This window comes from Haliaeetus leucocephalus, unplaced genomic scaffold, assembly GCF_000737465.1.
Source record: "Haliaeetus leucocephalus isolate CR32 unplaced genomic scaffold, Haliaeetus_leucocephalus-4.0 Scaffold656, whole genome shotgun sequence".
In the NCBI taxonomy this organism is placed as follows: domain Eukaryota; kingdom Metazoa; phylum Chordata; class Aves; order Accipitriformes; family Accipitridae; genus Haliaeetus; species Haliaeetus leucocephalus.
The window spans coordinates 16,796,025-16,821,169 of NW_010973092.1; the positions used below are offsets into that span (position 1 = coordinate 16,796,025).

At 38.9% G+C, this 25,145-nt stretch overlaps 1 protein-coding gene across 1 annotated transcript in view; it reads left to right on the forward strand.

Moving 5' to 3' along the window:
• TENM2 (teneurin transmembrane protein 2) overlaps positions 1-25,145 on the forward strand; it is a 544,454-nt gene that overhangs the window by 477,769 nt on the left and 41,540 nt on the right. Inside the window, exons 14-15 of the mRNA XM_010579129.1 lie at positions 11,853-11,999; positions 22,985-23,195. Coding sequence (XP_010577431.1) covers positions 11,853-11,999; positions 22,985-23,195 — 358 coding nt within the window. The remainder of the gene's footprint in view (positions 1-11,852; positions 12,000-22,984; positions 23,196-25,145) is intronic.

Here is a 25,145-nt window from a genome sequence, read left to right on the forward strand (position 1 = left end):
GGTCAAAGAAATGCAATTTGTATTTGGAGAAAAAGTGGATAATATGTTATTCCATTTATTTTTATAGATAGATAGATAGATAGATAGATGTGAGTTCTTATTTTTACAGTGAAGGAATTCATTCCTCCTGTATGCCTTATGTAGAGGATTTGTGAAGTGAATAAAAGTATTCTGAAGTTAATGACTGAACTGAGAACTGTGAGTGTCTTCCCCGAAAATCCCAAATTGCATTAGGTCTAGAATGTTAGTTTAGTTTTAGTAGGACTTTATAAAAATGTTTGGAAATGGAAAGCCTGATGCTAGTGGTATTTGGCAGAATGGATACATCCAAGGATTGCCTCTTTGTGGAATGGTTAGGCTCATGCCAGTCTGATGAAAGGAACTCTCCGTTTCCAAGTGATTGATCGCTTTTCAGACAGGAGAAGCGTTAGTTATCCATGACCCTTTCAGGAGTCAGGAAGGGCTGTAAAGCCACCAGCAGCAGTTTATAAACCAAGGGGTTTCACCATGCTTGGTAGCCAGTTAACGCATAGAAACCAGCGAAACCCCATGTTTTTCTGAACAACCACTATGTTAATTTTAACCATTATATAAAGGGCCCAGGTACAGCAAACTACCATGAACCTTGAAGCTGTACAGTAGCTGATTGAAATTCATGTAGTTCTGTTGAATATGGCTGAGTTTTGCCAATGTGGACCAGCTTGTGTCCCAGCTCTCAGCTGATAGAACTGAGAAGGATGAAGAGTCAGTCTGGTCAGTGGAGAGGGATGTGATCCCAAGAAGTCTAGCCACTTCAGATTTAACAGTTAATTTTACATTACAGCGTGTCAGTTTTCTCACACAGATAAACTTTTCCATATTTGCAATATACCTTGTGTTTAACAGGGCTAATGCCAAGGCCTTGTCTGTAGTGTCGGCTTTCGTGTTCGGCACAGCATACCTGTCGGTGGCGGTGTTGTTCTCCCTCTTTCTGTCTGTGTCTTGCTTCTGCAGAGACCGGAGCTCGAAAGCTTGCCTTATGATCATTGTGTGTTAGGCCATCGTTTGCAGAATGCTAGAAACAATTTTGTTACCAAATCTGATTTAGAAACCTAGATTCACGTGTAAATGTGTGAGCACAGCAGAGGACAGCATTTCACGCTTAATTACAAATATCGTGTTTGTAGAATAGTTTTAGGCCTACGTAAATCCTAAAGAATTATTTTAATCTATGTACCTACACACTGAGCTTACCAGAAAATGTCTGATTTAACTTGGCTTGGTGTTTACCTTCTCTGCCTCTGCACTGCAACTTTGTTGCAACAAATAATGTTGCTGAAAAATATTTTCTGAGCAGTAAAGCTAGGGATTGTGATTTTCCTTTAAAGTAGACTAAGTGCTGGGTGGCATTTGTGTCTTAAGAAAAGCTAGCCAGTGACAATGTAGTCTCCTCTGCTGACCCCTCGGAGCACTCATAGAGAAAAAGTACATCTGCCTCACTGGAGGGTTTTCAATCAAATGAGAGGTCTGGGAGGACTCTGTACCACCAGACAAAGCCTTGGTAGCAATAAGCGATTCTGCCCTTTCCAAGCCTGATCTTGTACTTTTTATATCAGCAGGGTCTTAGATCATAAATATTTGAAATTAAGGCCTACCTTTATGGCATCTTGATGTATACAGGGATTTTAGAAGTTCAGATCTGAGCAGGTGAAGGAAGGGCTTACCTCTAATTTTACGCAGGCTGCATTCACAGCATCATTAAATTGGGTTCAACTTTGGATAAGCATGGCACCACACCATCTCCACCAGCAAGCGTAGTCTGCCTGGGAGTGCGGGATGGAGTAGCAGCATCCTTTGTTATCTGGGCTCTGTGTCAAAATTGCATAAAGGAACATGAAACTAGAAAAACCTTTAAAACCACATGACTTCATGCTTTTCTCCAAAGTTAGAATAGAATACTCCAGGTACTTCAGTAAGTCGGGTATGATTCTGAGTTCATACATTGTCTTAGCTGTTAACAATAGTAAAATTAGGGCTTTGGATTGTTTTCTGCCTGAAACAAGGAAAAATTAGGTCATTTATGTTGAATTTGATAAATTTCAGTTAGCCAAATGAAACTGAGCTTTTGACTTTTAATGTCTGGGATTTAACAGCATGATATCAAATATCCTTTTGCCAGATACAGATATCACTTAACATAAGATTTATGTCGTATTTTTTCCTCTTTGTCTCTCTCTATGACACGAAGAGGGTAGAATGGGTAAGGAGTATGGAAATGTGACACAATTCTGTGCATCACTGTATATCAGATTCTTGAAGCTTTGTAGTTAATAAGTACATCTAAAAGTATACCAACACTTTACCAAAACATTTATTCAAAAAAGTTCAAATGCACATTTTTTAAAAGCTATGACTGCCACATATTTCAAATAATAAAAAAGCAAATTGCATTGTGTGCAAGGAGGTTGAGTAGCAATTACTGTGTGAATCCTAATTTTTATGAACGAATGACTGAAACTGCCTGCCATAACACTGTGATTAATGTAGGGATTTTAGTTATTACATTGTAATTGGGTTATATATTCTTTTAAATATGAGGTCAATGTTTTGCTTGTTACTCTTCAATTGACTGAATTTACACATCCTATCTGATAGGTCACTTTATCATTACACTGCCACTAAACTAGTTATATAGACATTATTTTAGAGATAAATCCAACTTGAGAAGGTTCTTTCTCAGAAACGATATTAAATATTACAAAGGATAATGCCAGTCCTTGTATCCGATATCAGAAACATTAATACAATAAAAGATTATGGTTGTGGTACTGGTTTTATGAATGCAATTTCACCCGGAATTATATTCTAAATGGATTTTGTTACAGTAAGATTAATTTGAAAGAACCAGCTATCTTAAATACAAATTTTACTGCATCTTTTATGTATTTTTTTATTGGGTATATGAATATGAGTTGAATATGAGTCTTGCTTGAAGAGAATACACTGTGTAACCTGAATGTGCTGCTAGGGTTGAATTTTAGCTCTTGCTCAAAATCTCAGCAAATAATCTGCTTAGCCTATAGCAGAAACTACGCAGCTATGCTGTAGCTTTTGAGCTGCAGCAGTGTCTTTACTTATGTCCATATATCTCATGTGACTGCTTTGCTTATGCTGGTGCACATCCCAAACTATCGTCACCTGATCATTGATAAAGCCACCGGGCAGAGATTTGGTTTCTGTGCAGGTTGCGATGCATCTGCACGTTATGGTTAGCAGTATCGGGGCACGCAGACAGCACGCTGCCCTCGTACCATCCCTTACCCCCGCCTGCAGTCAGTGGGTGATGTGGGGACTGTGTGGTGGCGGGATATTGTGGATATCCCACATTTGCAGGACTGGATGTGGCCTCCTGCCTACAGCAGAGCACTGGGACTTGTAGCATTGCAGAAGCTTACCAGTCTTACGACTAAACTTCCCATCAATGCAGTCTCCCTTCCTTCTTGAAACTGTCTTTTATATCTATGAATAGCTCAAATTCTTGGGCTCAGCTGAAGCTCTTTGTGTTTGCACAAGCTTCTGAGCAGACAAGGATTTTGTGATTATTGATCTGTTTGGTTTCCTCAAGTCTCAGGACAGTGTAGCACAAACTGCCGCCCTCTTTTCCCTGCCCAGCTGTTAGCAGCTTGAAGGGGGGTCACACCAAAAGCTGGTGACAGTTAGAGAACTCTTGGTTGTGCACAAGAGGGAGACCTCGAGGGTGTCTCCCCTGATGAAAGTAATGGGAGCCCATCTGCTTGAGTCGCTTAAAATGAAGTTGGATAAAATGGACTGTACTGCTGGGAACAATCCTTTGTTAACAAGGCGTGATGCTCTCACACCCGTGGGGGTTTTTTCAATCTCAAATTTTTGTGACCTATATTGCAACATGAGCTTTCCTCTGGTTTTGGCAGGGGGTGGTTTGGTTGGTTGGTTGGTTGGTTGGTTGGTTTTTGTGTCTGTATCTTTTTTGCAGGAGTTTTTTTCAGAAAGATATGAGACTTTTCTTGAGACTTCCTTGTTAATACCAACAGTTCACCTTTGTGTGAGGTTTAATTATCTTCTTCTAAACAGTCACACACATGTTTTTCTCACATTTTCCTATGTTGTTTGGAAAGCTGGATGTTCTCTGAATTCCCGCCTTTACGTGTGAAAGACAGAAATTGCATAGATATGTAGTAGATACCAGAATTTTCTTCTAAATTCTATGACACACATATCCCAGGCAATTTAAGGAACCTTACTTAACATTCATAATTATCTGCCTGCACAGAAGGTACTAGGGTGGAGGGATTCAGGATTCTTAAAACTTACTTCTCGGCCTTTCCATTTTCTTCAGCCTGTTGAATAAATAAAATTGCAGCTGGCCCATTCTTGAGTTTTAACTCAGGCGTGTGTTTGTCTCCCCCTACCCATCTACAAACAGTTATTTATTCCATACATTCCTTTGTTTGATAAATAGCTTAAAGAAATACTTAGGCTATTGGGTAATTTAAAAAGAAATGTTTTCTCTAAAAAATAAAAAGGAAAAAAAAAGCAGCAAGGAAGCCAGTCAGAGCATCTTGGTGACAAATGCTTCAGCACCACAGAGAAGCTCCGGCTCTGTGTGAGCACTCTCTGGAAACGCAAGCAGCACTGCTGTGCTACAGGAGCAGTGAAACTGGGCCTTTTATTACAATGAAAGGCTGGGTTAATTCTTAACAATTTGTCACTCTGTGTGAATATCCTCCTTCGAAGACCTGAGCTAGTGCTTCTGCATGGCTCTCCAGCCTGTTCTGGAACTGTCCAAACTCACCCAAAGGGGCCTTACCTCTCACTCAACCAATACTGTACTGCATTGGCATATATTTAGTTACATGTTTGGGATTTGGGTTTATTTTAGTTGAAATATTACTCTGTAGAAAATAACTTGCGTGTGCCTACCATAGTACTATGTGTCCTTTTTATTTGTATGCCCTTTCTTTGGCTTTAACTAAGCCCTGCAGGCTTTGCAATTGAAGGATTAAAAAATAACAATAGCAAATAAAAAGCATAATTTTATTTTCAATGTTGCTAGGTACCTCGTTCTATGTACCTCATTCATTATTTGCTAGATAGCCATAGGCACACCAGCAACTCACTGAAGGGATGAACAGAAAATATGAAAACAGTGATTATCCTCTAAAATCCAAATTAAACAGGCTATTATCATTACTGCTTTTATGTCATTTCTCTATATTCTGTAGGTACCTTCATATCCCAGAATACTTTTATTTGCTGCAGTTCTGTAGTTAACAGCTGTAATGAGAAGAGGAGGATTTAAATGTAATTTAAATGTTCCCCTTGAAACACATGTGTATCCTGTGAGCGAGAAAACACTGTACTGTACAACATACTCTTTACTGCAGGGCATCTTCACCCATAGGACCACCTGGTCCAATGTCAATTCAAGTGAAAGAAAAGACTCCACGGACTGCCAGCGGGCTTTGGATAAGGCTGTGTAAAATGAGGTTAGGCGGAAATATAAACAGGAGATCGTATATTCCGGACTATAGCTGCGCTACATGTGCACTAAATGGAGGGAGGTGCTGGGAACCCATTCTATCTGCTTGAAGACATTGTTTGGAGGGGTTTGGAGGATACATGGCTGACAGACAGTTTTGGATCAGAAGAACACAGAAAATGTAACCTTTAAATTACATCTAGTTTTCCATGTAGAAACAGAGTAGAGGCTAAAAACATTGTCTGCTTCTCTAAGTGGTTACAAGATATCACCTAGGGAGATTTTACTTTTTTTCTGCCATCTCTCCTATTCCTCTTTTTCCTTTAATTATACTAAGAGGCTACCTATTCCTTCAAAGTTTGAAAACTGTAAAAAGAACAAGATCTCTCTAACTTCTCTTTCCCTGACTGCCCTTTCCCTTCCTTCTTTTCAGAATGATTGGCCCCACCGTAAGTGGGAGTTCTGATGATTATGAAGGTCTACACTGGAACCACAAATTAATTGGACAGTGTGTCTTTATATTCTGATTTACTTAAAATGCTTGCTTTGGAGTTTTATAGTAGTTTATGCAAAGAAAAAATCTATGTATGCCTGGGTAGCTGGGTACATGTGTCTTTGTACACTTGGAGTTTGTGAGTATCAGTGGAATGAAAAGCAACTCTGTGCAGAATTTACCCAAAATTGAACTGGAATTTTTGATGTACTGCCTAGACACTGGAAATTAATTTGCTGAGTTCAAAAATGTATTAATCATTACAGTTTAGTCTCAGAATAATTTCATTGTAGATGAAACCTATGAGTATTCTCTCATAAATATATCTGGCACTATCACTTTCTTAGAAACAAGCACTGTCCATATTGATTTTGTTTACTATTCATAATGTTTCTGCAGACTTTCTTGTTAAATTCAGCTTTTCATAAATCTCTTGTAAGTTTTGAAAATATGAAGCTGCAGAAATAGATTACAGAAAAAGCTTACATAGGCCTTGAGGAAGCAGTAGACTTAATTTTGCTCACAATGACCTCTGTAACAGCAATGTTTGTTGTTTTCTAGACTCACTATTTATTTTTCTGTTGTTATTATGAAAAACACTTTAATTTGTATTGTTATAGCATTTTCTAGGCCCCATCATGGACTGTGGCAATGTGGACCTTTACAAACAAATAACAAAATCTATTATTTTAAGCTCATTTTGTCTTTTGGATTGTAAGGGCTTTCAGACGGGAACTTGCTTTTCCTATTGTGTCTAACCAAAGGTCTCAAACCTTTTTGATCCCTTTTCTCCATGAATATTAATAACGTGAAATAAGATGAACGTAATAACTGTATATATATATAGTAGTAGTTGACTAAATACTCTTCATCATATTGACATGTTCTCATTTCTCATAGTGTTTTGTTAAATAGTGCCCTGTTCTTCTGATTATGCTATTTAATTAGCATCCATGGTAGATCCTCTTCTTCTTGGTAATAGGCACCATCAAGAGACAGAAATCTAATTCATTCCTAGAAGAAGGAACTCAACTATTTTAGGGCAAATATACCACACTTTTTTTTTCTTAAGCCACAGTCTTCTCATGTTGCTATTGAATATTCATTTGTACTATGTATCACCAGAGTTCCTTTCATTTTAATGTACTGTCATCATTTGTGCATTGGAATGGATAAGCTGAGGAAATGTAAGTAAGTGAAGGGCTTTCACGTATGAGAAACAATGTACGTATATAGGGGGCAAGTGTCCCCGTGCACTGAAACAGATAAATTTGCTGAATCTTTGCTTACCAAATTGTAGAGTTTCAGGGTTGTCTTCAAGCCCTTATTGTGATCCATGAGAGTCAGCATTCTTGTGCTACTTACCACTGCAGATGTGGTATGATATTAACTTGCCAAGAAATGGGCTTTTAAACTATGAGCAAGGTAAGAATGTAACAGCCTGTTTGAACAAAGAGAAGCAAGAAATACAATTAAATCCATTTAATGAATTTGTCCTGTTACTCCAGTTTAGTTGGGTAGTTGGAAGAGAAAACTAAGAGAGGAAATAAATTCAGGCATTAAACACTAGCCCTAGTGTTCCAGAACTGCAAGATTATAGAGATTGTTCTGTTCAGTGAGAATGCTAAAAAGTGTTTGGGGATCTCATATATACAAAACACCAGTTTACATCATTTGCTGTTAGATCCAGAGATAGAATGCCTTTATTTTCTCCTTTTTCTTTACTGCTGCCTTCCAGCTTTCACTTTACATGAGTGCTGGGCATTTTGTCTGTCTGTGGTATAGAGAGGAATGAATTTTAGTATTTCGATTTTTAAACCTTCTCTGACTCTGATGAGCCCTCACAATGCCAGTCACAGATTCCTGACACTACATTGCAAAAAGTATTGAAATCTTTCTTTGTGTTTTAATTGTAAATGCATATGTAGCTGTATTAAAGCTCCCAGTTACCAGTCCCACAGGCAAGTTGGAGACTGAAAAAGAAGGGAGGCTGCATTAGTGTTTCACCTCTAGCAGCAGCAGCAACCTGTGCTGAGACATTGCTAGAAAAGTGTAAGACACTTGAAATGCTGTTGCCCGTACTCTGCCTGTTCTGTAAATAAATAGGTTGTCAATCTAGCACTTTAAACAAGCACTTTCTTCTTTTTTAACCTAGCTTTTTGACATTTTCCATTAAGCATACTGTAATAGAAAAGATGAGTAGCATTTCTCTGCACACCAGGAATAGCAACCTGTCTGCTTAGCATGAAGGGCCCTCTTCTGTGCTGTGACTGAGAGCTTCATACCATGGCAGATTACTTCTTAAGGTTAGATGTTGACTACCTTGCTCTCTCCTTGACTACTTTACTCTGCGAGTGAATTCGTAAGACAGCCAGGAGGTAATACACTGCTCAGTGTGAGCTAGGGCTGCAGAATGAAAGCAAGCTTTAACAAAGCACTTAGTGTTAGGATATGCTTTGCACAGTGTGCGTTTCCAGCAAAGATCATATGTCCAGCTGTGAGCACTGAGCAGCATTTGCTGAGACTCTGAGGGCTCCTCGGTTAGGCATTTTGCGACCTTGTCCACTGTCAAAACCCATTGAAGGGCACCAAGGCCCATTAGCCACGTGCAAACACTCTGTGCGCAGAGGATGTTCATCTGTACTTGTCATTATGCGCATGCAGTGTAGGAAGATTTGAAGACAGTGTAGTCTTTAAAAAGAGATATTCAGGGCACTGTCTAAATATAAACTTTTTTAGAGGAAAACTTGTTAATAGATGACAATGGAGCTCTGTTGTCTAGCTAGTCAACAGGCTGTTAGAAGTTTGGTCTAACAGACTATAATGCTATGTAAATGTTTGCTTGAATAAAGACAGGCATAAACAGAAATGCATATATGCACACACGCATGTACAGAAACACACGTAACCATGCAAAATATCTAAATAGTTGTCCACTACTTAAAGCTGTTTTGAAAATTAATACATCATTACTTTAATAGATCTTTTAAGGAAGACATTATTGTCCAAGTACTTGGGTCTTATTGTAGTCTACTGCTGTTTTTTCCCCTTCCTTCTGATATTTATGTTATTGAAACACAAAGTCTGTTTTTGGAAGGCCACAGTTAAATAAACTGTATAGAGGTAGCAACAGGTGTTTTCCTAGCAACATCATGTCTATACCAGTGATGCTTGCTTCTCTTTTTAAGCTAAACACAAAGTCATGTCCATTAATCCCCAGCTGCACGTAAAACTTTTCAGAGATTTTGCTAGCTCCCTACTGTTCATGTTTTCATCTTGCTCATATGCTGCAAAGCAAACTGCTTCAGTGATTTAATTCTCTTCAGTGCCTCAGTATAAAGCCAATTGTGTGTATATATTCACAATTACTGTTTGTTTTTCATTTAAAACAAATAATTTGTCCTTCAGTATGATGCCTCCCTTCAAACATTATCATTTTAGTCATTCAAACAACCTGATGAAAAAGATAAAATAAATGCCTTGAAAACGTATTACCTGTGCTGCAAAAGTAAGTGCAATTTTTTATGGCTAAGATATGTAATGCCAAAATAACCTTACATTTAAGAGAAAGGGGCACTGTCTCTTTTTAATACACAACAGCATTGAAATAAAACTTCTAGGACTTGTCTCTATCTGCTGATAGCTTTCTGTGTAAAATGAACTGAATGGTCTTGGCTCTGTTCACAGGGGTCTGGTGTCTCACACCGCAGAGCTTTGATGGAGACCAAGCTATTGTGCCACTGCTAGAAATGATGCAGGTTAGGCACCTTGGTAGGATGATGCACAGCAACTTTGATTGCTGTTATCTATAAAGAACCTTTTCTGTGGGACAGCTGAGGTCTCAGAGGTTTCAGTCCAGCACCTTCTACAGGACTAGCATTCATTTAAAAAAAAAAAAAAAAGTAAAGTAAACTTTTGGAATTACATTGAAAATTAACATGGCTGTGGACTACTTAGTGATTAATTAAATTTTAATAGGACTATGAAAGTATCAGGTAACAGCCCAACGAGGAAAAGTAAAAGTGAATGCTTACGTATTGTGATACCAGTTGCGTGAGTACCAGGGATACAAGGCAGCCCACTTTCCTGCATGAGAAACTCCTGCAGCAGTGAGAAAACCAGCATGGGGCCAGAGGAGCTTCTCTCTAACATCACTTGGCTCCAGCAAAGGCAGCTGGGAGGAGTAGGAAGAGACGTGAACTCAGAGCTGTGGCTTTCTGAACAGGTTTCTAGAAACACACAGGCAGTGTAAATTAGTGATTTCTGGAAGGCTACTCAACCTTTCAGCACTGGCAGGAAAGCTGTGCTAGTTTGACAGTTGCTCCTATTCCCGGTAACCTGCAGAGGCCAAGGGGCACAAAGGTAACACACTGTCATCTTAGTCTTTCTCCAGTGCTGCACATCTGAGTGGTGCTGCTCAAAGAAAACATCTTTATTTGCTTTCAGGATATTTCCCACTGCCGCCTTCCTCACTCACAGCTGGTGAAAAGAGTATCCACACTCTGGTAGGGTGCCCATTAGTTCCTTGGTGCTCTTAAAATGCCTGGGGAAAGGAGTGGAGTACTATTAATTAATAGTCACAGCTTGGGGTCACAGTGGCAAATGCAAAGGACTAACCCAGCTAGTCGGTGAGACCTGAGAGGCTGCAGGAGGTCCTTGCAGATCTCCATGCCGGCAGTGACCCGTCGCTGCTGGTGGAGGGGAAAATGAGAGAGTGCGAAGCTTTGTGAGCTGTTTTGAGATTAAATTTTCTGCCCAAGACCAACAGCAACAAAATTAATTATGCCATGTTCTCTGGTGGTTGTAGAGATGGCAGGATTAGACTGTATTTCCAACCCAAATGAGAGAGCTTGTGAATGATTGGGATCCAACATCTGTTGTCAGTATGGCAACACAGCCTTCTCGTGCTGCCCAGACTAATGAAAAGATGCTATGAGAGGTCTGCTGCAGGACACTCAAATCTTCTATCATCACCTCCACAGACAAATACGCATGCTTGTGTGGATTGGGTGTTGATGGATTTGATTGTATATACCAAGGCTGAAATTTGGTTTTCTTACCCTTTTTCATAATGAATATTCAGAAAGATACAGTAGTGCCTCCTGAGACTCATTTAGTTTCAGGAAAAAGCAGTCGAGGTATTCTATTACCTATGGACATTTTGTTAGAACATGTAAGCACCTTAGCTAATTAATATTTTTGTTCCTAATTCAGCTCTTGCTATACAATAAGTCACATCATACCCATAGTCAATTCAAAACGTACATCTTTTGTGGCATAGCTCTTCTAACGTGTCTTTCAGAAAGCACAAAATGTTATGTTATAATATAAGTAAACTTAGTATTAAATGAGTACATCTTTTAAAATGACTGTTAAAGAAGGAAAATATTTTCAAAACTATTTATTTAAACTTTGTGTTTAGAGAAGCTCTGGAGAATTATGCAATGCACAATATAAAAGGCACTCTGAACATTGACACGCTTGTTGAAGACAACATTCTCCCTTGTATATGTGTACGCACACACACATATGGTGGGAGAAAGAAGAGGCTGTGATCTTCTGTCAGCAAACTGTAATTTCTATCAACTCAAAGTCCGAGCCTTTACAGGGTTCTTAAAACATGTATGACGGCTGCCGGTAGGACTCCTCCTGCCTTTTGGCCTGAGTTCAATCCCCATTTCTCTGAGGTATCCCCTTTCCTTACGCTGCTTCTCCAGCCCAGGGCGGTGGCTCTGGGCCAGGAAAGCGTTTGTCCCGCCAGCAGAAACGAGCTTTTTTGTCTGCACAGTAATATTGTCAGAAGTCTGAGCGGCTGTGCGAACGAGTGCGTCTTGTACTTACCTTCTCCATTTCTTCGACCAGATGGCTGCCCTGATTTGTGCAATGGCAACGGGAGATGCACGCTGGGTCAGAACAGCTGGCAGTGTGTCTGCCAGAGCGGCTGGAGGGGGCCTGGATGCAACGTTGCCATGGAAACCGCCTGTGCCGATAACAAGGATAACGAGGGAGGTGAGCACAAGTCTTTCAATTCCCGGTCCCTATAGAACAGACCGTTATACACGCCGCCTTCCCGAGTCACGTCAGCTTGGGAAGACTTCGGCTGTCATTGTTGCCAAGTGGTGGTGGTGCTTTTGTGTTGAAACGGAGGAGACTGAGCGAGCTGTGGCCTTGGGGAGAGCCGCAGTGACCCACGACGCCTGGGTCGGGAGCGGGCGGCACGCTCGGTCCCACCCCGCATCCCACCGAAGCCCACGGCGGGGAGCATGGTCCAGCAGACCAGAACGTTTTCCCGTGGGCGCTTGGCACACGTGAACTGCAAAACAACTTACTGTGCCCGTGTGCACACGCATAGCAGCTGACAGAGCAGGATATTTAGCAATGTTTTTTCAGCTCTGTGCTAGAGGCCCGCGTCATGTTCTCATGTCCACAACCTGTGTAAGTGGTTGTAGCTTGCTGTCATATTGCACAGTTCACGTGCCGGATTTTAAAGGGCTGAGTGAGGTGCGCTGAACAGCCATATACGGTAAGGCTTTGACATCCCCGTTCAATTTTCCTGCTCTTTTATAAGGCATATCCTTATGAAATATAGCATTTGTGTTTTGTGTTTACCCTCAAAGATGGCTTTAGTTTCTCTCGTTTTGTAGAGCCTTCCATGGTGTATTAGCCTATGGTGGGCTGAAAGCAGTTCTGAGTTGTGCCATCTGAACGAGATTGCTTAATCCATCTCCTTCATTTGAAGTAGCTTTCTTATTCCTTTCATTACAATGTCTTTAGTAAGTCACGAAGATTCCTTTTCATGTGCTTCTGGTCTTCGTTAAAAATCAAACATCAGACACAGCTTTCTTCCTTAAGACTCCTTTGCTTTTCTTTGGCCAATAATTGATCTAAAGAGCACATCTGGGTTTTGCTGATTAATAAATGTTTTACAGTATTTCCTAAAACTGCAGAGAAACACTTGGCTTATTTGAATGGCTGCTTCTAGGGTAAAATTGTCATTGAGATGAGTGTTTTAATTTTATAAAAGATTTCAGGGTGCAGAAATTGTTTGTAAGTCTCAAACTGAGGAACAGGTATATTTGGGTTTGATTACAAGATATTAACCACATCTGAATATAATCTGCTAGTTTTAATTTGTAAATCCTCTGTTAGTTCCTTGGTTTCAGATGTGATCAGTGCTTACAGAAATATTTTAAAAGTGCTAGAGCTGATTCAATTTCAGAAAACTGGAACCTGCTTTATAGCTGTTACTGAACTGTAAAGAGCAAAATCTAGCTGCCAAATTACATTAGTTGGCATTTAACTATACAACAAAACCCACTAAACTTGTGTTAATATGCAGTGTAAGACACTAAAAGGTGAACTGCTTAGGTTTGCAATTTTTACAGGCTTTGAAGATTATAAAGGAAAATTTGAAAACGGATGTATCATCAGATTTTCCTCAAAACAAGGAATGAGTTTGGAAAACATTATTAGAAATACTGGAATAAGATGTTTACTTACCTATCCAAGATAATATTCTGCACTTGTAAAACAGATAGGCAAACAGGAGGAAAAAATGACCAGTGAGACCATTCAGCTGTTCATTCCAATTTAAAATTGCAGAATTCTAAAACTGAGTTCATGGAAGCAAATAGTAGTTCATAGAAGTCAAAGAATACATAGAATAAATAAGCCATACAACAGACATATAATATTAACCAGCATTACTGTACAAGGTGCATGGTTTCTGGTTTACCATAGTTGCACCTGAACGAAAAGTGTTTGGTCTAGCTGAAGGCTAGAAAGATAAGGGGAGAACTCTTCAGAAGTTCTCAACGCTTGCAGGTTGAACTCGTTTTTTTTTTTTTCCAGAGGCTAGAGAGGTTACTGCTTATTGCTTCTTGTGGGAGTGTAGAGAGTTTAAAAATCTATGCCTTTTCCAAGGTCCAAACAACCTGAAAAGACCATTTGACCCACACATTTTCACGTGGGGATTTTATGATGAAGAAATGAATCTCCTGTCTTCTGACCCTTAGCTCAGTACTTTAATCCGACACCATTACTGCTTTCCAACAGTCTCATCCTTACTACATTTCTGCAGAGTTTTTCTGTAGGGGAGCTTAGGTGATGTTCAACACCTGTTCAGCTAGCTGTTTCTCCACATACTTGGAAGGTATACCTGAAAAACTGAACGGACAAATCCTTTGATTCAGCCGTGCTGTGTTCTGTACACGGCGCAGGCTGAGAGTGACCCACAGGCTGTGTGGCACTGCAGTACTCTTCAGTCTCTGTCATGCCTTGGTGATTTCTGCTGGTTTTGCTTGATTATATCTGGAGTTCCAGATTTCTTTGAGATGGCATGGGGTCCTTTCCAATATGCGCTGTAAGGACAGAGTCATTGTCATTCCCATCAGTTTGTCAAATTGTCAGTTACAAGAGCTACAACAAAACTCACAACTGAATATAACGTTAATCACTTAATACTTAGTATCTCAGAGTGTAGCTCTGCCTTTGCCTTAAGCTGTACTACTCTTGATGTGTCTGGTTCGCTACACATCTGGCCAGGAACACATCCTGTGACCTCTATGTTTATCAATGCTAATGCAGGGGAGACCACAGGAGTGTGCAGGAATGGAGCGGAAGGAAGGGATGTGTGCTCTGTGCTGCAGGCTGCATCTTTAAGTAATTGTGACTGTGTATATAAAGGAACAGATAAAATTAAGTTTTCTGATTAGACGAAGCTGAAAACTGTACTATGGGAATCAATGTCAAAGATTCAGCTAGTTACCAGGACCCCAAGTTTCACGTGAAGTGCAAGATTATTGGAAGTTAAAGAAATGGCCTCTTCTCATTTGAAACTCAACTGAGTTTATTTGCAACAAAATGTTGAACTCATTTGCTGCTCCATTACCAACATTGCTCTGTTAACATAAGCAAGTAGTTCTGGAGTAGTACTGAAGATGGAAGCTGTTCTTTCAAAAGGCAGTAGTGTAGCTAAAAATACAATTTTTTTGCCTAAATGAGGTCTTTACCTGGACAGCTGAACCTCCTTCCTTTCTGTCTGTCTATTCATGTTGTTAAAATATAGTTGCTTCAGTGTGTCGCTGAAGTGGAACTATCATTTTCTGTCTTCCGTTCTTCCCCACGAGGCAACAGATTTAGCATATTTTGGAGCTCTTTCACTGTTCAGCCATTCTTATTGCAATTGTATCTCACAATCAGATTCAAAGGCCTTGGGCCAAGTCTTCATTTCATGGATGTCAAGAAGTGCATTGCCACTGACTCCGAAGGGATTCCCATTTGTCCTGTTTTGTCTTATTATCTGCCACAATGCAAACTCTATACCATAGTTCAAAAAGAGGAAAATGAAAGATTATACTTAATATTTTCTTTCAATTTTAGATTAATGTCCTTTAGTTGGTTTATTCCTAGAAGAGGCAGATGTGTCCCTGACTTGTTGAGACTTACAAATCTTCATTTTAAATGAGATGTCAGTGTGTATTACTCACGTAAAACGGGATTCCAGAGCAGAGAAAGGAGAGAGTGTCCAAAGCTGTTTTCTCCTCTTAGGGCTGTTCAGGTAGAGCTGTGCACAATCTGAGGTAGCACTGGGAAATTCACCTGTATTTGTCCTTACCATCACTTGTCAAATCTAGATATGGGCTTAACTGGGTCTTCATTATGAACCTGTTTAGGGTTGCTATGGTGCACAGGCTACTTCGCTGAAAGGACTTGAAAAATCCTTTATTTATCTGTTTGTTTATTTATTTGTCTTTAAAGAGGAAGCCTAACTGAAAGGTAAGGGGGTTTGGGCATTGACTCACTTTTAAGATCTTTTTAAATTGGAAGATGCTTCTGTTTTCCAAAACATGTTTGGATTATGTAATTTACCCACTGTGGCCACTTTTAAATCTAATCCCTTTCCTTAATCAGTCCCTCAGTAGCCTAATAGTTATTAAGCATCTTTTGGAGGGATTAGAAATAGCTTTATTTTAAGACCTATAATTGTGATTACAATGTATAATCCCCCCAATAGACATATATAACCCATTTAATTCACTGTGGATTTATTTTAGGAAATTAAGGGGTTAGAAATGTTATTTCGAGGAATGGGTGAAGTTACATTACTTTTTAAGTTCATATTTCTTTTGACATATTGCATAAGGAAATCACTACAGTGGCTATTTATAACCATCTTTTTACAATAAATATTTTATAATAATTTGCTTGTTCCTAAATTGAAAAAAATGTTTTTAGTATCTCGGAACAGTCTTCATAAATTGTGTATGTTTAACTAGATTTCACCTTAGACCTTATAGTGCCTCCAAGTAAAATGGACAATGTAATGCATAGCAAAAATCATATTTCTTTTCTAAAGAATAGTTTCACTAGATGTTGGATGCAGGAGCTCATGTTTGAGGGGCCTTTGTCCTGAACTCGATGGGATAATTTGGGAGAGATATTTATGAAGAAACTCTGGCCTCTGCAGAAGCAGCCCTGGCAGGAGCCCTTATTGCCCACTGGGATTGGTCTTTCTAGGCTTTTCTTTTCCATTTTTTCTCTCTTCTCTCACCTTTTGCATCCGTTCAAAATTACTGTACTCATGTTTATAATTTTTATTGACAAAACAGTTAAAATTATGTAATGTCAGAGATAGGAAAAACAGAAAATACCCAGAATTTTGCTAAATTGTTTTGTCTCAGATTTGATCAGGATGGAGAGGACAGATGCAGGCAGATTAAAAAAAAAAAACAACCAACCAAACTTAAATGCAATCACTGCTTATATCACTTCACAGATCATATTTCTCCTCAAAATGTAATTATCTGGACTAAAATTGGGTGGGGAAGGAAAGGAAGCAACCCATAGCAGTATAGAATACTAAACTAAATAGAATGAGGAATTCCTTTTTGTTATTTAAAGTGGGATATTCTTTTTAAAATAGATTTTAATTTATTTCCACTCGGCTTTCCAAAGAGAGTTGTGCATATCTCAGAAGGCAATTTTTGCCCTTCAGTTTGTTACTATATAGCTGTAACCCCACCAAGAAGTACAGTTGGCGGTAATTCTGTTTGGCACAATACATTAAAGATAATGAATGAGAGAAAGCCAGCTATCTGCTCCGGTATGAATTCTCTTCAATTCACGAGAAAAATACATTTCTAGAGAAGTTCACTGTCAGGACAGTGCACTTGACTGATTGAAAGGCTGTTTATTTGAGTTGTCTTAGAAAACTCATCTCTGAAATTAGACAGAAAGAAAATAGAAAGAAAAGAGAAGTGTCTTCCTGCAATAAACATTTAGAAAAAAATTGCTTTTAGAAAATTACAGATCCTGTGGCTTGATACTGCATCAGGCTCGTGACATTTAAGATAATACAAGTATTTCACAGCACAAAAGCAAATCATGTAATTTAGCTTGCCTCAACAAGCATTGCCTCAGCAGGGGTCCCTAATTCAGCACAGACAAAAGATTTTATGAAGTTCTCAATATAAATACCCAGAATACTCTTGGCACAGAAAATACCTTCTCAGAGCCTGTACAATAGTCAGTTTTAGAACATTAAATGTAATGAGTAGTTGAAATCTATTGTGGATGGGGGCCAGAGTGAGTCATGTAGGCTCAAGTATAAAATCTGTATCGAAACTAGACATTATGTAAGTTTGACAAGAGCTAATGAGTGTGCTTGTATGTGATTTTGTTAAAACTTCATGTCAGCCTCTAATCGCCTTTACACACATTAGCCAGCTTATCCTAACGCTGTCCCTCACGGGAGATGTTACTACAATAACATGCTCTTATAACCCATGGAGAAGCAAAAGCCAGAAATTTAGTGACTGCAAATTCCACAGTTTAAGAAGCCACCAGTTGCTGCATAGGTATCCATATGTACACTAGAACTGAATAAACATTTTTTTCAAGATTGTTTTCATCCGGGAGCCCTCTAGGTCAACTCTGCTCTAAGTGATGTGTGCTTTGAAGTTGGAGCATCAATAATCCACCAGTATTCACAGGTTCCGAAGGACCACCAAGCGCTCAGGGCATAGCTGGAGCTGCACCTGCAGGAGTTTCTTCCAGCTGGTGCTCTTAGGGACGAGGGTTTTCCCGACTGCTGGAGCTCTGGGCGGCACAGGGATCCTGAGTGGACGAGGGAAGTGGGGCTGTTCTTTACCAGTGTCATGTTCCACTTTAAAACCTCATTAGGGAGGGTTTGGGGCATTCAGAGGCACACCCAGCTTACACAGAAGTCAGGTTTATTCTACTTTGCCACAATTTGGGGTTTACAAGTCAGCTTTTCCTGAAAGAAGGCTTTGGTTTAGCTTTATGGTTCTGAAAATACTCATGCTCACAGTTTCTTATAAAAGCCAGCGGTACAATGGCTATCCTGACAGTTTACAGAGAGGCTTTCCAGTTTGGCTAATTGAGGAACAGGGCTGGAACAGGATTAGAAGCACTTCCTTTCTTGGTAGCACTAGGAACTTCTGAGGAATTGTTTTTGATGATGTATGCCAATATAGCTAACAGTAATTAGATCAAGCTACAAAAATGAACATTTGGGTTAAAAATTAGATAAAACTTAATGGTAATAAGATATACTGGGCTGTGGAATAGCCTGTCTGTAGAAACAGTTCTGCGGTTTTGGAGCTCAATTAAAATATTTCTGTGTTGGCAGAGAGGAGGCCTACTCTTCTGATAATCTGAGAGAGCATCTCTAATTCTTTCACCTTGGGTATATTAATACTACACATAATTAAAATCGGATCATGATAAATTAACTAATTTGCCCTTAGAGTGATCAAAGGCCCTTTTGCCCTCACGGTTCGTAGTAGCTGCCGTTCCTCCTCCCCCTCCGCCCCTGCCTCCATTTTAATCATCAGTCTGAAATGTTTATGGGAAAAAGAAAAAATTTCCAGGAATTAGGCTCCGAAAGTCACCAGCTTCCGAAGCTAGTGAAGTGTAAGGATGCCCTCTGCTGAGCTTGTGCTCAGAAATTTGGGGTTGGAAACAAAATTGACCCCTGCTGGGTACAGAAAGCATTTTCTCAAGCAGCTGGATGTCAGGTCAAAGTTGCCTCATTCTAACGTGCATCATGAATTGAACCTGAAGCACAACCCGCAAGTGTTTGATGAAGAGTGGAAACTAAAGATGATTTACATGTAGGAGTTAAAAAAAACAACCCCAAACCACAATAGCTCAAGCATCAGCTTTCCAAGGAAAGGTGTAGCACAATTCTGGAATCCAGTGACCTGCACGTGATGAGAAATATATTCAGTGGTTATAGAAAATTGATGATGAGAGGTTCTAAATACATTAGCAGTAATATATATCACTGTTTCTACTGAAAGCTTTTTAGGCCTTGTAATGATGTTCAAGATGAGCACAATAATAAGGCCATCTTAAAATATGGTGTGCACGAGTGGATTATTCTACTTACATGTAATACTTGAAAATTTTCTTTTTGCTGTATAGTTAAGTCTGCCAAAAAGCTTGTGGAAGAGTTCACAGAAAGTCAAGAAATGTGTCTATCCATTAGCAGAAGTGAAGTCTTCAAGAGGAATACCAGGTCACTTGCTTTGTTTCTGAAAAGATTTGGGATTTCAGAAGAACCACAAACAGCAACGGAGAGCTAATACTGTGCTGCCAGTTTAAATCAGATCAAAATTTCCTATTTCTTTCTTCTCAGTTAAGGCCAAGTCAGGACTTCTTTTGGTCTCAAATTGTTGGAGGATGTTCAGCACCATCTTAAGTCCCTCTACAGTCTCTTCCCTTTAGCATACAGAGTTTCACAGAGCTGCTAACTGGCCACTTTAAACTCAGATGTGTACGCTATGAAAAGCAGCAATATCTTGGTGAGGCTAATGGTGAGGGTTTTGTCATTGAATTAACCATATAAATAATTCAGTGTGCCTGAGGAAATCTGGAAGACTACAAGCTCTGAAATATATATTAAAAAACAAAGTACTGAATTCTAATTAAAATTCATGCTTATGGCAGAGTTTTCTTTTACAGAAGCTACATTTTTTCTAGCCCTTGTTTTAATCAACTGAGTCTAATGCAACTGAATGATTCTGTAACGATTTACTTCATATGTAATGGTACAATATGGCTGGAGAAATGGGCTGATAGGAACCTCATGAAGTGCAGGGTCCTGCACCTGGAGGGGAACAACCCCAGACACAACACATGCTGGGAAACACTTCTTTGTCGTGAGAGGTACTGAGCACAGGTTGCCCAGAGAGGCTGTGGAGTCTCCATCCTCGGAGATATTCAAAAGCTCTCTGGGCATGGTCCTGGGCAATTGGCTTTTGGTAGTCTTGCTGGAGCAGGGGGGTTGGACCGGATGACCTCCAGAGGTCCCTGCCAACCTCAGCCATTCTGTGATAATACGTCTGGATAGCAAATTAGGCAAACATGGACTAGGAACAAATAGATTCTGCCAGTAATGAATGCTCTCTCATACATAGAGTCACAGATTTCAGAGGAACAAAGTAAATAGTAGCAGCAATGCAACTATGAATGCAAACAGTATAGCGGTGTACAAGCCTTTGACACCAAACAGCAGTGCCCAGGTTCTGGCTGCGTATGCTGAACAGATCCATACCTCAGTTCTGCCATTGCAACAAGCTGGATCAACCAGTTGACATAAGGTAAAAATATCCTAACTCCCGAATCCTGCCATCTGGGAATAAATTAGTATGGGGAAATATAGCCATATATTATAAGTAATAACGTTCCAAACAAGTAAATCATGTATATTTATGTTATGGTATATGCCTGTCTTTTCTAAATATTCTTGTAAGCATCTGAAAGCATGCACGTCTGAATTCATATAACTGCATAAAAACCTTCCTACATGAAAAGAATCATACACAGATTTCTCCCTGGTATTGAATGGAGATGTTTCTAGCCTCCCAGGTCCTGAACTGGCAATTCAGAGCAGTTTGATTGCCTGCTTGATTGTTTGTGAGATAACGGTGAGATTGGCAGTGACAGGGTAATTTACTGAAGATTGTAATGTCAGACTATATCCAAGGGGGCTTGCGAGCATGAAGATGTGATTCGCATGACTGACAGGACGCTGAGAGATTGATATGCCAATTGAAGGTTCATGGAGTCATCAGAAGTGTTCGGTCACAGCGTCCCATAATCTGCTGCATGATGAGGTCATTACAGACATAACGTATGCTCGCCTCTAATAACAGGTATAGCAAAAATATGATGCAGCTTGAACAGGTAAATGTAAATTTGTCAAAGGGGGTAATTTATATCCAGTGTTTTGCTGCTGTTACTTCTAATGTGTTGATTGGATTCTCTTGACTGGTGGTCGTCTGAATAAAAGAACTGAGCTGACTAAAGAGTGGGCAGCTTTAAGTTCATAGTTGTAGAGGTGTCACAAACAGAAAGGATGCAGGATGCTAAGAAAAAGTTCTCAGAGCTTAATAGGAAAACTGCCTTGAGTTATAATCTGAAGCTAATTATGTCCTTACAATGATTATATAAAGTGGGTGGAAAATGGACTGTAGCAAAAAAGAAAATTCCTATCACCACATTGCAAAAGATTTCAAGATGTATGGAGCTCTTAATGTGAATAGGTGACTGACCTTAAAGCAATGTATAGCTCTCACAACAAGACAGTTTGTCTAAAATTTCCTTAGAGGGCTGAACAAACATTGTCAGCATACCTTGGCAATTTTGTTTTTAAAGCAGAAACAGTCATTTCAGGCACATAGAATCTGGTGGAAATACAAGGCTAATTGTAAAATAAGAAAGCTTTTTATAGGTTTGGGGTTAGGTTGGTTTTTCTTTTGTTGTTGTTTTTCCAATTATCACTGTGTGGGGTAATGTTGGTCTGTTGTGCATTTGAAAATCTTGAAAATACATGAGTCATGACACTATTCTAAGGTAGTTTTGTCAACTAACCTACTGGAATGTTCTCTCTTGTGTATGATATTCAGTATGTTCTCAGGCCATATTTGTATTCAGAAATTAGATGCATGTGCCTTGGGGAGTGTCTGAAAGTTTACAGACCTAAGTAGATTGCAGATCGAATGCCTGATTCTTGCCAGAGTAGATGAACAAATGTTTCTAAATTGTTAGAGATTATAATATTTTAAAGTAAATGGTTATTAATTTCTAAATTACAGTAGAACTCCATTGAGAGAACATATTTCAGTTAAATGATGATACCAAAGGAAAGGATGATGCTAGAAGTTGTTACTGTATATGCTAAAAATAGTCAGTTGTGATTTATCTAAGTATATAGATCGATCTCCCCATTGAGGATTCCATTTTAATTTCTGGTGTTTAAATTCTAATTTTTCTTAAAAATACTTCTTAAGAAATATTCTTGATGGACAACCTAACATGTAATATAATGACTGAACCCACCAGCTTTGTGACTGATCCTTCCTTACCCAAGCATGCAAACAAGTTCTGATTCAGATATCTATGGGAAATGGATTCCAGCAGCAATTCCCTATGAATTGCCAAAATGGGTATAATGTAATTTTTACTTTACTTAGGTAATGATAACTGACTTTGTGACCCCTATCTCCTTCCCTCATCTCCCCAAACGGAACAAATGAAATTAAACAGCATAATTCTCAAGACTCTTATAGCCCAGCAAGTAAATCAAAAAACTTGGTAAAGCAAACAGTTGAAAAGAGAAAAAAACCCACAACACACAAAACAAATCAACAAAAAACCTAAACAAAAAATCCTCTACTCCTTCCACTATTCCTTCTTCCTATTTTCAACTCTTAACAGATTTCTTTAGGATTGATTCTCATCTAACACTGGTTTAAATTACTTGTATCAGTAATGGTATTTAACCAGTGTACTTGAGAAAATCTCATCCTTATTGCATTATTGGTTCAATTACCAGTTTTATGGCATAAAAATGTTGTGAAGAGTAAGTATTAACATTTTTTCCCAGTGCCTTCAGGTGTCGATTAGATGTTACTGCTTGATAGCACTGTGCAGCCGGCTAAGTCTTCATGATTCTTACCTTTCAGATGGCTTGGTTGACTGCCTAGACCCAGACTGCTGCCTCCAGTCTACTTGCCAAAACAGCCTGCTGTGCCGGGGTTCCCGTGATCCTCTTGACATCATACAACAGAGCCATTCTGGTTCACCAACTGTGAAGTCATTCTACGATCGCATCAAGCTCTTAGTGGGGAAGGACAGCACTCATATCATCCCAGGAGAAAATCCCTTCAACAGCAGGTAGCAGCTATAAATATGATGCTGTATCTGTGCAGTTGCATTGTATGGGAAAATTTCTCCCAGAGATTTTATTCACGTTTTAACATGAGATGCTGCTTTCAGGTGCTTCATTTGTTTGCATCTCAGGCATCATTCCCACTGAGGGCACTCTGTTGCAATTTATGATGTGGCCTTTATTTTATAACACTGAGTTTTATTAGCATCTTAACATATTGGCAACACCTAGAAGAAGGTTCCTTCCACTGAGTAGGACCTTCTGAGGTTTCTATTTTATGAAGGCTGCAATCTAGAACAAGGGAAAATGCAAGCTGGTTTCCAGTTAGAAAGAGATTGCATTTATTTAGTGCCATTAACACAAGTTTCAATAATGGAATAACATTTCACATTAATTTAAAGACACATTAACTTAGGAGGGTTTATTATTTATTCCTTACATAAAACTGTTTTGCTTGCATCATCATTACATCTGACTAGGTTTTTGTTTTCTTCTTGATTTTCTTTTTCTATGTCTGTTCTTCCTATGTTTATTAATTATATATTTATAATGAATCTAAAAGCCAGCACATCATTAATTGATATTTGATGCCATTGTGTGCTTACAAGAAGAGTGGTGTTCCTATTTATCAATAGTGTTTAAATATGTCTCCATGGAAAGATGCTAATAAATTGATAAATATGTGAATTATGTTCATATTGCCAAAGTTAAAACTGAAGAAAGAAGTTCATTTGAGATAATGCCCAAAAGATTGGACTTCATGACAGGAAACTGTTTTTTCAGTCAGGATTTCATTATAGGCTTACTGGGTGATGTAGAGCAAGTCACTAAATATTTGTCTGTAAAATGAGGATCATAATGCTTCTGGATACACCAGGCAGGTCCCTATTGTATTCATCCTTACGATGCTCAAATAGCACAATGATTTCTATATTCTATCAGAAAAGCCCTGTTGGATCCTACTCTATATAATATAGACTTCACTTTATTCTATAAAATACTCTATGCGTACACACATGGAGTTGTTTGGAAAAAAATGGAAGAAAATTGTTCTGTTTTCATCTAATTTTGTTGTGATTTTTTTTTCCTCATCAGCTCAGTAAAAATAAAATGAAGGAATTCTTGAAATTTTCTGCACTGTTGAATGAAAAGGGAAACAAGACAAGAGAGAAGCTTACTAATTCATGAGGCTGAATAATTTGTCCAAAAAGGAATACAGGCTACAGCATAAAAAGCATATAGTCCACAGGCTGGTTGGTACATGCTGCTCTATATATGTTACTGTCAGCAAAATTTTCTTGAGTGAAGATGAGCAGGCAGTTTCCTGTTACATATTGTATGCTAACCAGTGCTTGAGCTGTTGCCTCATTAAGCCACCCAGAATGAAAATGAGTACATTCCCTCTATCTGTGTTCTGCTATAATCTGATAATGTTTAGTTGTGTTATTAACATGATGCAACACTTTATTCCCAGATCTTGAAGTATTTTACAAAAGCAGGTGATTATCATTCCAAATTTCTAGACAAGTATAGTGATATGCAGACATTCTTGCACCATCCAAGAAATACTAGAAATTATATTAGAAATAATCAAGCTGTTTATATATAGACATGGGTTGCGGTCTTCAAAACAGTCTAAGAATTAGAGCTCTAGACTAAGCAGGAGCTGGGCAGTTCAATCCTGAGGCTCCTTTGAAAAAATCTCATTTGAAATTTTAGAATTTTTTTAAGGGTTTTTCTAGGGTTCCTGGTGTCAGGAGTCTTAGTTCTGTTTTATTCATCTGAAGTACATCACGTATTTTAACACAACTTTGCAAATGGCATATTAATGACATTTTAAAATTGGCCTTAGCCTCTAAGTTGTGAAGGTGCTTTTAAGAATTCTACAGCTCGGCTGTTATTTTTGGTACCAATTTTAGGCAAATCTAATGCATAGTGTCAAATTGAAAGTTTTA